Source organism: Glycine max, chromosome 8 (genome assembly GCF_000004515.6).
Source record: "Glycine max cultivar Williams 82 chromosome 8, Glycine_max_v4.0, whole genome shotgun sequence".
NCBI lineage: Eukaryota > Viridiplantae > Streptophyta > Magnoliopsida > Fabales > Fabaceae > Glycine > Glycine max.
Genome location: NC_038244.2, coordinates 45,970,281 through 45,981,838, shown reverse-complemented (window position 1 = coordinate 45,981,838; position 11,558 = coordinate 45,970,281). Strand labels below are relative to the sequence as shown.

Sequence of the window (11,558 nt, the reverse complement as noted above, 5' to 3'; positions counted from 1 at the left end):
CACATGGTCATATTTATTGTTCATTAAGTCATTAAACTCCATTATTTTAGCATGTGATAAAATTAATTTGTATCAATAAGTGCAAGTTTGGGCTTCCAAAAGAAGTGCGTGTTTGGATTTCAACCAAAAAGCTCAACAATTTCTTCCTTCTTTGTTTTGTATTTTGGATTTCAAAAATCTGCATTCAAAAGTATTTCTTAACTTTTATTTAAACTTGCACTAAATCGCTTATTTGAGCGGATAAAATATAATTGAACTCCATTAGGAGGAAATATTCTATTTAAAGTGACTAGACAATTCAAAATGAATACTTTATATTTATAACATAATTATAAATGATAAAATTGTTAATTTTAAATAATTACTTTAAAAAGTTATATTTATTATTTAAGATGATTTTTGATTGATTAATAATATAAAAATCTTCACTCCAACCATACATACAACATAAAAATTAAAGTAAAATAAAGGTACGTGGAAAAAATAACGTGGGTCAATAAATATTATATTGTATACTAGTGGAATGTTCACTGTTCTCATTTGTTTTTCTTTTTAAATAATAATAAAAAAGCAAGGGTGGAAGTTGAATAAAAATATGAAAAAATGTACACTTATATCTATAGCCTGTAGCAATTAAAGGTAAAAAATGCACACTTATTACTACTATTATATTATAAGATTATAAAATTATAAATAACTTATAAGATTTCGTCTAACTAGAAGATTTAGGTAATTCCTAAAAGTTTGAAGTTTAAACTCTAATTGAATCAATTACTAAAAGATTTAGTTTCATGTAATCATGATTTTTAATGTTCTAATGGAATCTCTAGATATTTTTACAAAATTATATATTCTTTAAGTTGATTTTGAGATTAATTTTTTTTCAGGACTTTATCGTTATTTCTTAAGAATAAATTTTATTAAGAATTAAGCTTAAATTTTTTTCTCTCAAAGTTTAACTTGCATTACTAATTGAGTTACACCAATTAAATAAATAAAAGATTTAATTTATAAGTATATTTTAATTATTTAATTTTTTTTAATTTAGGAGTGGAGCTGAGCTGATGTTATTATTATGAAATTTATTAGAAAAAGCACATATGTGCTGGGAGTGTAATAATAAAGACCAAACAAAACAACAAAAGTCTCTCAACTTCTTTTTATATTTATTTATTCCGTTCCCACGCTCGTATTCTAGAATCGCCAGCACCCGATTCCCCCCTCCGTTAACAAACGGCACTACCAGAATTCCACCAACAAACAAACCAAACAGCCGCCGTTAGCGCGTTGCAGCAGATCAGAAGCGGCCGTTGCACGCCACTCCTAACGCTTTTGATAACGACGTTTGTTCCTACTTCCTACGTTCCCTTCTCTCTCTGCGTGTCTCTGTCTCTGTCTGCGGCTCCGTACGGGTTTCGGTACGTTCCATTTTTTCGATCTCACACAGAAAGCGATACCCACTTTGCCTTTTTCCTCTCTCACTCTCCTCATCTGCATCGTTGTTATTTATCGTTGAACCGACGTCGTTTTGATTCGGGTACGTGAATGAATGCAATGCCGTTCCTTGTCTCTCTTACGATCTGAAATCCGCCTCGATTGATTCGTTTGTTGATTGATCTGTGATTCTTCGGTTCTGACTTTTTCCTTTTCGGGATTCCTTTGATCCAGCTTGGTTGTGGTGTTTCGATTTAAAATTAAGATTTTGTTTTTGTTTTGTTTGGTTCTGATGTTGTTTTATTGGATTCTCTCGAAATTGCTTTTGTTGTTGTCAAATGTAGGTCCTTTTCTTTCTTGGTGTTAATGTTTTCTTTCCTCTTCTTTATTGATTGATCTATGGTTTTGGGTTTTGATCATTTGGGGAACGGATTCAGCTGCACAATCGTGTTTTTTATGGATTTCTTCTAGTGTAAGTCTCAGCTGTGGAAAGTTCTAGATTCCCTAAAGTTTGGGATTGCTGTTCTCTGTTTTTCCTTGATGCAGGGGTAATCTGAGTGATGTTGTAATCCAATATTAGTCTTGTTGTTTGGAGGGTAAAGGGTTTAGTTTGTTGATTGATCTGTAAACTTGGGTTAGTTTTTTATTTTGTATTTTTTTTTTGGATTTTGTTCCCTAATTTAATCCAGTTGAATAATTTGATTAATTGTGTTATACATGAATGCTTGATAAAGGTTGTAATGGCTTAGCTGGTGAGTATTCTTGATCCTGGGTTGGATTTGTTGTTATTAAAGGTGGTTCTTGTTTTTCCCTTGGTGCAGAGGCAATCTAGGTGCAAATTGCTTGTCTTGAATAGAATGCCAGGTACAAAGCTGTAGTCCTGTGTGGCGCTGAGATGTTGATTTTGGGAACATATTTTTGTTATTCTGGTTGTGTTTTTGGGACTGTGGTTTAGGTATTGACTATTGATTTCTATGGGTTTAGGAGAAGAAGTATTAGCTCAAGAAGATGAGAGGGGTAGATGTTTTGAGCCTGAAACCTCTGAGGATGAGTGGCGGAAGTCTCGAGCTAGATCTCTTAGGAGAAAAGCAATGACTGCTTCAACCAGACTCGCTTATAGTCTCAGGAAGCGTAATACACGTGTAGCAAATAGTGACTTTGCTTCAATTTTCATAGAAGATGTCCGCGATGCTAACGAGGAAAAAGCTGTGAATTCATTTCGTCAGGTGCTACTTACAAGAGATCTGCTTCCAGATTCCCATGATGATTATCATGAAATGCTGAGGTAAATGAATTTGTCATAGAAGTTTCTTTTCTATTTGTGTGCTTTTTCTCTTTTAACTGCTCAATGTTATTGCTTTAGAGGTGTTAAATAAATGGAATATTATGGTCTATGTTGTTCATATCCTGCACTTAAGGTAAAATAGAAACTGCTCAATGTTATTGCTTTAGAGGTTTCTATTTTACCTTAATTGAGGAATATTAATCATGCAAAGTGCATCTAAAACATTGTCTGGAGTGGCATTTTGTAGCGTCTTCCTCAATAATTTACATGATTTTTCTTTCTTTGAAGTATTCTTTATCTTTTCAATAGAGATCCCGATATTTGATTATTATTGATGTTCATTACAGAGATTCAGTAAATGCGCTATTAAAGGATTGTTCGTCTAAATTGCCATTCTTTGATGTTTGAAACCTTTTTTTCCTACAACTTCTGGCGAAAATTAAAATATGTATTTTTCTAGACATGTTGTTGTACAAAAGAAATATTTTTAGACTTGCAGTATATTAAAGGCTGGTGATGTTTTCATGCTGCAGGTTTCTGAAAGCCAGAAAGTTCGACATTGATAAAACAGTCCAGATGTGGGCAGATATGTTGCATTGGAGGAAGGAGTATGGAGTAGATTCTATTTTACAGGTAAAGTTTGGTAATTGGTTGTTTACACCTTTTACTTTTTAAAGAAGCCATTGTTTACTAATTGTTGCAGAAAGATTGAAGGAGCTTAGCAGAGTTTTGAACTAACAGCCACCCGTAGTGTGTAATTCTAGAGAGGAGAAACCCTGCATATATCCCTTTTGGAAGATTTTCCAACATTATTTGTTTGATCATGAATCACTATAATCTTTCAATTACTGAATCATGAGTTTTGTGATAAATAATATGTAGGAATTTGTATATAAGGAGTATGAAGAGGTACAGTGTTATTATCCTCATGGCTACCATGGTGTGGACAAAGAGGGCCAACCGGTTTATATTGAAAGACTTGGCAAAGTTGAACCCAGCAAGTTGATGAGTGTCACGACAGTTGATCGATTTTTAAAATATCATGTTCAGGGATTTGAGAAAATGTTTAAAGAGAAATTCCCAGCATGTTCTATTGCAGCAAAGAGGCATATAGATAAAACAACAACAATACTTGATGTGCATGGAGTGGTAAATTCTATGCTTACAACAACATATCTGAATAATTAAAATAGCATTATGAAGAAGTCTAAACGTTTTATTACTTGGTATATTTTGCAGAATTGGGTCAGCTTTAGCAAAGTTGCACATGATCTTGTTATGCGTATGCAAAAAATTGATGGTGATAACTACCCTGAGGTAAGTAAATGTTATAAGAACTTGAATCTATCTTGATGAACAAATCATAGTTTATGCACTTCCTTTTTTCTTTTTTTCTTTTTTTTGGTTTAGTGATCTTTAAAGTGACATTCTCAACTTAAGAATTTGATTCTGAGATCTTTTAAGGAAAATTCTTAAAAGAAAGAAAGAAAATTAAACAAGTTTATGTTTGTTTGTAAATGGAGAGGAAAAAGGAGGCAAGCTATTCATGACAGAGGAAGGTGAATTTAGTACTAAGTAGGCCTCTGTATGTGGGTGCTTCTGCATATTCTTTTCTTTTCCTCCAAAGTTCAGTTTTTATTTGTTTTTTCTTTTATTTCCTTAAACATGCATATTATCGTGCAATATGTTCACAGGGTGCATGCATGTACATGAACTCAACTGCATGTAGGATTTAGGTCTGGAACCTGAATTAGGGATACAAATTGCAATTGTGTTCAATGAACCCACAATGCCATCCTAACATACTTCCTACAAATACAATAATACAATGATAATACTTAAATCATAGCATGCTCTGTAACCCCTACTGCAAAAACAAGGTTGCCATAGGTAATTTAGGTATACAGTCATTGTGCACTTCTTAAGTTGCTCATTTTCTTTTCAGACATTAAACCAAATGTTCATTGTTAATGCTGGTAGTGGGTTCAAGCTACTATGGAATACTGCAAAAGGTTTTCTTGATCCAATGACCACAGCCAAAATACATGTATTTATCTATTTTTCTTTGTATCTTTTCTCTTTAGAAAGGAACAAGCATTGTATAAATGATTCATGCTGAATCTACAGGTTTTAGGCAACAAGTTTCAGAGCAGACTGTTACAGATTATAGACTCAAGGTTTGTGTTTATGTTTGTACTGCCCCAGTTAATTAAGGGCTTCTATGTCTATTATAATGCCTATCATGTGAGCATTCCTTTTTTTGTCTTTTTTTCAACAGCCAACTTCCAGATTTCCTCGGCGGCAGTTGTTCGTGCCCAAATGATGGAGGGTGTCTTAGATCTGATAAGGGACCTTGGAATGATCCTGACATTTTGAAAGTATGGTATTATTAGGATTATGTATCCCACATTTGTATGAAATCACATTTAAGAATTATTGCTCAATTGCACAGCTAATACTCCCTTGTTCTATTTACAGCTATTGCATTCTAGAGAAGCAATGAAGCTAACAAAGTTTGGAAGTTCTTCTGTTGCTGATGGGGTTGATGTGAAGTCATATGCCAGCAAGGTCACACATAAATTTAGTGCCACTGCAGTATTTTGTTGTACAATTCACAAGTCTTATTCATACTCTTTTGCATGATGTAAAGATTTACTGATAGGTTCTTTCTTCATAGGTTAAAAGCACTGGAATATCTGAACCTCTATCAGCGTCAGAAGTAAGATTGAATCCTTCAGCCTTCGTACAATCTGTTCCTTCAAGTGAAAAAGTGAGCTGAGTTTATATTTCCTTGTTTTTTGTTTTTATCTTTCTTAGTTTCTTATATATTTTATATGTTTTAGTTTTAAATCCTGAGCAGTTTTTCTTATATCCCAAACAAGAGGCTTTACTGACTGACTAGTGACTACTACACATTTTATACTTCTTTTTAAAAGTATTTTGCTCATGCCATATTGAAAGGAAGTGAAACAAAGATTATGACTGATTTATGTTATGACATAGAGCTGACAATAATCTGAACTCTCCAGCTTGCTAATATCTAATCCTGGTGATTGGAGCCTTGACCAATCCAATGCAAATATTTTCTTGTACTTTTGAGAGTCTCATGTTTTTATAGGTTCATGGTCAAATCAAGTATCTTTAGTATCAGGTGTTGTGTTTTTCATACATTATGCCTTGCTTGAACAACTTTTGTAGGTGGAAATTATGCATTAGAGACTAGGAATTAATTTTGATGCAACACAAATTACTTACAATTAACCAATGGTATAATTAGTAATATCCTCCATTAGAGACTATGTTAATTGAATTTGGGTTAATATGATGCCAAATTTTATGCATTTTATTTTTATTTGCATAAATTTTTTTTGTATGCATACACGATATATATCATATATTTCAGCTGCTATGCGACTTCCTCTAGTTATCCATGATGCTATCCGTTATATGATATAGCAGATTATTGGCTTTCCACCATATTTGTGATCTGCAGTTGATAACACTGGTATCAAGTAAATTTCCAGTAGAATCCTGTAAATGCTAGTCCATTTTTAAAAATAAAAAAAATTGTACAATTTGAAAATGAAAAATTCAATGTGCATCAAAATGTTGTCTGTGCATTTCTGTAGAGCACTTCATTGCATGTTGAAAATGGACTATTTTTAAATTCAATCAATCTAGAATACAAAGATCGTTTTGATTCCTGTTAGTGGTCCTTTGTTGATACTTGAAAGTAGGTCATTTGTAAGTTACACTGTAAATCCTGAGGTTCATAGCATGTCTCTATATTTACACTTATTTCAAGCTCACCCTCTCTAAATTTACATTCACGACAAATTGAAAAAAATCTAGAATATAGAGCATTCAATATCTCAAAATCCGAAAGAATTGCAAATGTGATTAACAACTACCATGTCTATTTGCCATGAACAAAAATTCACCAGTATTCGTTTCTTACCCATGATTGTAAGGCAAAGGAATGCTGTGGTAAACCTTAGCTTATTTTAGTGAAACCAATGAAGACGGAACTGATCCAAATGAAAAGGAATTTTATTACTATAGGTGTAGTGTTATGTATATTTGTACACATGTCATCTTTTGATCACAGCAAGAATAATTTCATCACAGTGCTACCAAATTATGGTTGTGGATGTCAAAACTGTAGTATGAAGGTATGTATGTGATTTAGGGAACAAAATGGGGGATGGTTGATGCTACTGTGAGTTACATGCTTCATCGGTTTTGAGTTTGTGTAGATACTATTTCATTTTGATATTAGCATGTGAATCTTAATGGTTTACTTATCCAAAGCTATAGATATCTGTTAAATTCAAGAAAAACAGATTTGTTTTCTTTCTTGTTGAACATTGAGGTTCTGCATCTTACCTTTTGTCTTTCAGTTTCTTTGAATGAAGTTGGTTAGTGAAGCACTTTCTTGGTTCCCACTTCAGCTTAGTCTGTCATTTGGGATAATTTTTATGCCATTTTAAAAAGTTGAGGATAAGTTAAACCACAAGAAATAGATTTCAAATAAAATAGAAATTAGTAGCTTAAATATTCAATTGGTTATTTTTATATTGGGTTTCTCTGAATAAATTGATGGTTAATAGGCTATTTTCTTGGGCTCCATACCAGTAAAGTCATTTGATAGAGATATGTCTATGTAATACCATAGATACCAAATTTAAAAATTTTAGGATTTGATTGATTAAACTTTAAACTTAATTGAAATAAACAAAATGATGCGGAACAAAATTGGAAGTCTATAACATTTACTATTTAAGATGGTTAAGGGAACTCTTAGGTAAACTATTTAATTAAGAACTTATTCTATAAGCTCTGATCAAATTAGTGCTTATTTACAAGTTTAACTTTGGAGCTTACTGAAACAAGTTAAAACGAGTTTATTTGGATTAGGTTCTCCATGAAGCTTATTTTAATAAGCTAAAGAAAACTTACAATAACTAAGGTCACAAGTCATTTCCATAAATCCATATAAGCTTGTATAAATGCTCCCTAGAAGATAAATTTGAGGAACTTGTCTATTTCTCCTTTTGTGTGATTATAGTCTTTTATCTTTGAACTTTTGCTGAACTATAGGTTATCTGCAACTCATATGATATGGAACCATATTTCAGAAAAGGATGAGAGACTCTGCACCTACCGGCAATGTACTTGAGCCTTTAAATGCTGCCAGAGAAGTTGTTGGGGATGTTGATTCAATAAGTATGTGATTCCTTATCACAGCTTCTTTTTCTTCTTCTTCTAATTAGGGGTTGATCTCTATTTCATTCTTTTTGCATATATTTATTAGAGGATGAACTTGTTTTAAGCTTATAAATGATGATAATAGAACTTGCGGTGTAACCTGTGAACAATATTGGTTTAGATGCCTGACTTTAGCCATGAGAGCATGAAAGGAGAAACATGTAGTTTAAATTTGTTAGGCAAATTATTTCATTTTGTCCATGCTTAACCAAGTCACACCCACAGAATGAGAGGTCAGGATGGGATGGAAGTTCCTAGGGAAATCTGTGTTTCAAGTACGGGATTGATATTTGTTACTTTGTTTTTCTTAGTGCCAGAGACTTCAATTGAAATCTTAGTGTGTATGTGTGTAGTTTAATATTAGGCTCAAATATGTTTTTTGTCCTTCTAAAATTCATGAAGTTCGGATTTTGTCCCAGCAAAATTTTTCGTCTGTTTTTATCCTCATAAAATTATAAGGCTTAAATATGTTTTTGATCCCTAATAAATATCCGATTTTGGATTTACTCCCTAATAAATTATTGTTTAGCAATGAGTCTCTAATAAAACAACAATTTTACTTTTGATCCTTGACACTTATTTTTAGCCCCTCATAAATTAGCAAATTTTGTATTTGCTCCATGATAAATATTTCCCATTTGTTGTTAATACAGACTAAAATAAAATTTGCTAATTTATTAGGAAGCAAACACAAGATTTTTTAATTTATCAGAGACACAAAATATCTAGGATAAAAATAAAAATGTTATTTTATTAGGGACTCAACACAAAACAAAAATTTATTAGGAAACAAACACATAAATCGAGTATTTATTAAGGATCAAAAACATATTTAAGCCAAATTATAATATGACATTTTTTGGCCAAGAGCAATCTGAATCTATGTGTATAACTTTTTTACACTAGTTATATGCATAACTGATGTAGAAAAAGTTACATTTACATTGGTTATATGTATAATCAATGTAAAAAATCATCATCGTAGGTTTGGATACAAGCAAACCTTGCTCCAAGACAAAAAATGGCACATTATAATTTTATGAGGATGAAAACGGATGAAGTTTTTTGTAGGGACGAAATCCAAACTTTAATAATTTTATAAGGACAAAAAACATATTTTATCCTTCATATTATTTGTTGCTGAAAGTTGTATCTCACAACTTTATCACTAGTTTGAGGCATTTGGAATCTTCATTTTGTTTCCTTTTCTAGTAAGGAGAATTTTGTATTCTATACTAAATGTAAAAATTGGTGAATCTGATAGGTGATTCAAACAACAATCATCTCAGAAGACTACAGGAGAAGCCAATTCCATATATCATAAGTATTTTGGCTCAAATCGCAGTCAAATTGTTAACTTGTATTTATGTAGTATTTGCGGCATTGGGGAAATGTTTTGTGGTTCGCTCTGTAGACAACCAACCAAGAAGCCATGAGAAAACCAAATCGGCTCAATCCAATTCCGAGGAACAATTAATGACTCCGGCGATAAAAGAGCCACTTTGGCAAAGAATTCAGAATTTAGAGGCAGTGGTAACTGAGATGGCTAATAAACCTAATACAATTCCTCCTGAAAAAGAGGATATTCTTCAAGAGTCATTGAGTCGCATAAAATGTATAGAATATGACTTGCAAAAAACAAAGAAGGTAGTGCCAATCTACCACAATTGTTCACTTTGGGTTTCATGTTTAGAGATTTTACAGTATTGTGTTGATTGAGTTTTCTGCTCATGTTAGGCCCTGCTAGCCACTGCTTCAAAGCAAGTTGAGCTTGCCGAGTCATTGGAAAGCTTAAAGGAGAGTAAATTTGACGTAAGTTGCTGTTGCCCCCCAGTTTCGGTTTGAAAAAATATATAAATTTAATGGACTGTCTTATAATGCTGCTTTGATCCAAGTGCATACCTTTCTATTCATCTGATGAAAAACAATGAATTACGTTTATTTCTACTGAGTGAGTGTTAAAATCTTTTGCCCGAGATTTCTCTTTAGAGTACACAATAACTCCTTTTTATATCCTATCCTTCTGGTAAAAATTGCAGAAGTCCTTCTCACATAGTTGAGCTTTCAGTATTAAGGACACATAAATGCTAATTTGTATAGGAAACTCTTCCAAGTGGATTACGATTGTAAGGATCCAAAAGTAAAGCTACATCCACCACCACCATCATATTCTCCTCACTATACCTTAAATTGAGGTCCTTGATCAATTTGAGTTGTGCACATCTCTGCATTACATTTTACTAATATATTACTCAGTTTGAGTTGTGCACACATCTTATTGTATTGTTTTAACGTGTTATTCTCAGAAGATGAGGTCGTAAATGGGTTTTGGTGATAAGCTTTTCTATTTATTTGAATGCTTGTATATAGTATATACAGATGATAAATTGATAACTTTTCCTAAAAAACAGGGAAGAAATTCATGTTGGCCTAAAAATAGAAGTTATGCCCCAGGAAGATGAGCCCGTTTTTCAGCATCAGTTTGCAGTCCATTGTTTTTGATACTTTACAGCTGAATCACTACCAGAGCTAAACTTCTATTGGCTTATATAAAAGAATTACTCTCATTATCATATAGGTGACTTTCCTTCTATTTATATAAATACAATTTTATACTCTCTGACTCCCTGAAAGAAACACTGGTATCTTGTAATATTCATTTCTTTTCAGGCTTGAGGAATGTGGGCTATGGGGAGTGCATAGCCCCAATGTATAGAAGGCAACAAGAATTTTTTATGAAGATTCTGGACTCCAAATACTCCTTTTAAATGTATAACTGAGTGTGTTAACCACATTTATTTTCTTATTGGCTTTTCTGTACAGAGGACATATACACAAAGTATGCTACTCAAATTCAGATGTATTTTAATACCAGATGCATATATGCACAAAAGAAATATTTTCTGTAATACATTGTAACAAATAGCGAGCGCTTAACTGTAAATCTTGGATTTTACTAGAGGATGTGCTTTCCCCGGAAATTTTTAGTTTTGGATTATCTTTGTTACTCTAGTTTTTAGAGAAATTACTTTTCATGGACTTTATAATGGGTCATTTTGTTTAAAACTTAAAATAAGTAATTTTAGAATAAGTTTTTTTTTCTTTCTTTCAAAAAATGCTTATTTAATAAGTAAATAGGATTTGCTTATCCAAATAAGCAGAAAAATGTTTATTTTAAGTAAAAAGTAATTTAGACAAACACATTAAAAATAAAATTAAAAAATTACTTATTTTATTAAGTTTTTCTTCAACAAATAAGTTTAAATCAATTGACCCAATACGAAGTGTCAACGGGCATGTTATTAAGCCACTATATCTTTTGGTTTGCTTGTAATTACTCCCCTTCTCATGAGAACAATGCTATTGAATTTGGTAGAATTCAACTGAACTCAAGAATAAGAGTGAAATGTGGTTTGTGACTCTTAATTAATCCTGATAAAAGGAGTGATCAAGTAACTGCGAGAGAAATTCTAGAAGAGTCACTCTCTATCCTCATCCTTCATATTTTAGTATAATAGTTGTATATAAGTTACTTATTATAAATGGAGAATTGAAGAAAACTCTTAGAATA

At 32.3% G+C, this 11,558-nt stretch overlaps 1 protein-coding gene across 8 annotated transcripts; it reads left to right on the top strand.

Annotated features, from left to right (window-relative positions):
* The first annotated feature begins 1,176 nt into the window (after positions 1–1,176).
* Positions 1,177–10,968, top strand: LOC100780520 (phosphatidylinositol/phosphatidylcholine transfer protein SFH9). 8 transcript variants are annotated; one of them, XR_003267976.2, is made up of 16 exons: positions 1,179–1,418; positions 2,256–2,298; positions 2,419–2,719; positions 3,253–3,352; positions 3,602–3,868; positions 3,959–4,036; positions 4,665–4,766; positions 4,847–4,896; positions 4,998–5,097; positions 5,198–5,287; positions 5,397–5,489; positions 7,858–7,945; positions 9,252–9,634; positions 9,725–9,799; positions 10,399–10,565; positions 10,658–10,968. XR_003267976.2 is itself a non-coding variant. In XM_014779503.3 (15 exons), the coding sequence occupies exons 2-15, from the start codon at positions 2,292–2,294 to the stop codon at positions 10,447–10,449; spliced, it is 1,785 nt and encodes a 594-aa protein (XP_014634989.1). In that variant the 5' UTR covers positions 1,178–1,537; positions 2,256–2,291; the 3' UTR covers positions 10,450–10,968. The 8 variants fall into 8 exon arrangements, 2 of the variants coding, with proteins under 2 accessions (XP_014634989.1, XP_040873634.1); XR_003267975.2 differs by having other exon boundaries at positions 1,179–1,537; XR_003267977.2 differs by lacking the exon at positions 1,179–1,418 and adding an exon at positions 1,559–1,630.
* The last annotated feature ends 590 nt before the right edge of the window (positions 10,969–11,558 follow it).

What these genes read in the sequence shown, in the direction of transcription:
- LOC100780520 (XM_014779503.3), top strand. An exon ending in GATTATCATGAAATGCTGAG is followed by an intron (nt 2,720 to 3,252) that starts GTAAATGAATTT and finishes TTCATGCTGCAG; the next exon opens with GTTTCTGAAAGCCAGAAAGT. An exon ending in TACTTGATGTGCATGGAGTG is followed by an intron (nt 3,869 to 3,958) that starts GTAAATTCTATG and finishes TATATTTTGCAG; the next exon opens with AATTGGGTCAGCTTTAGCAA.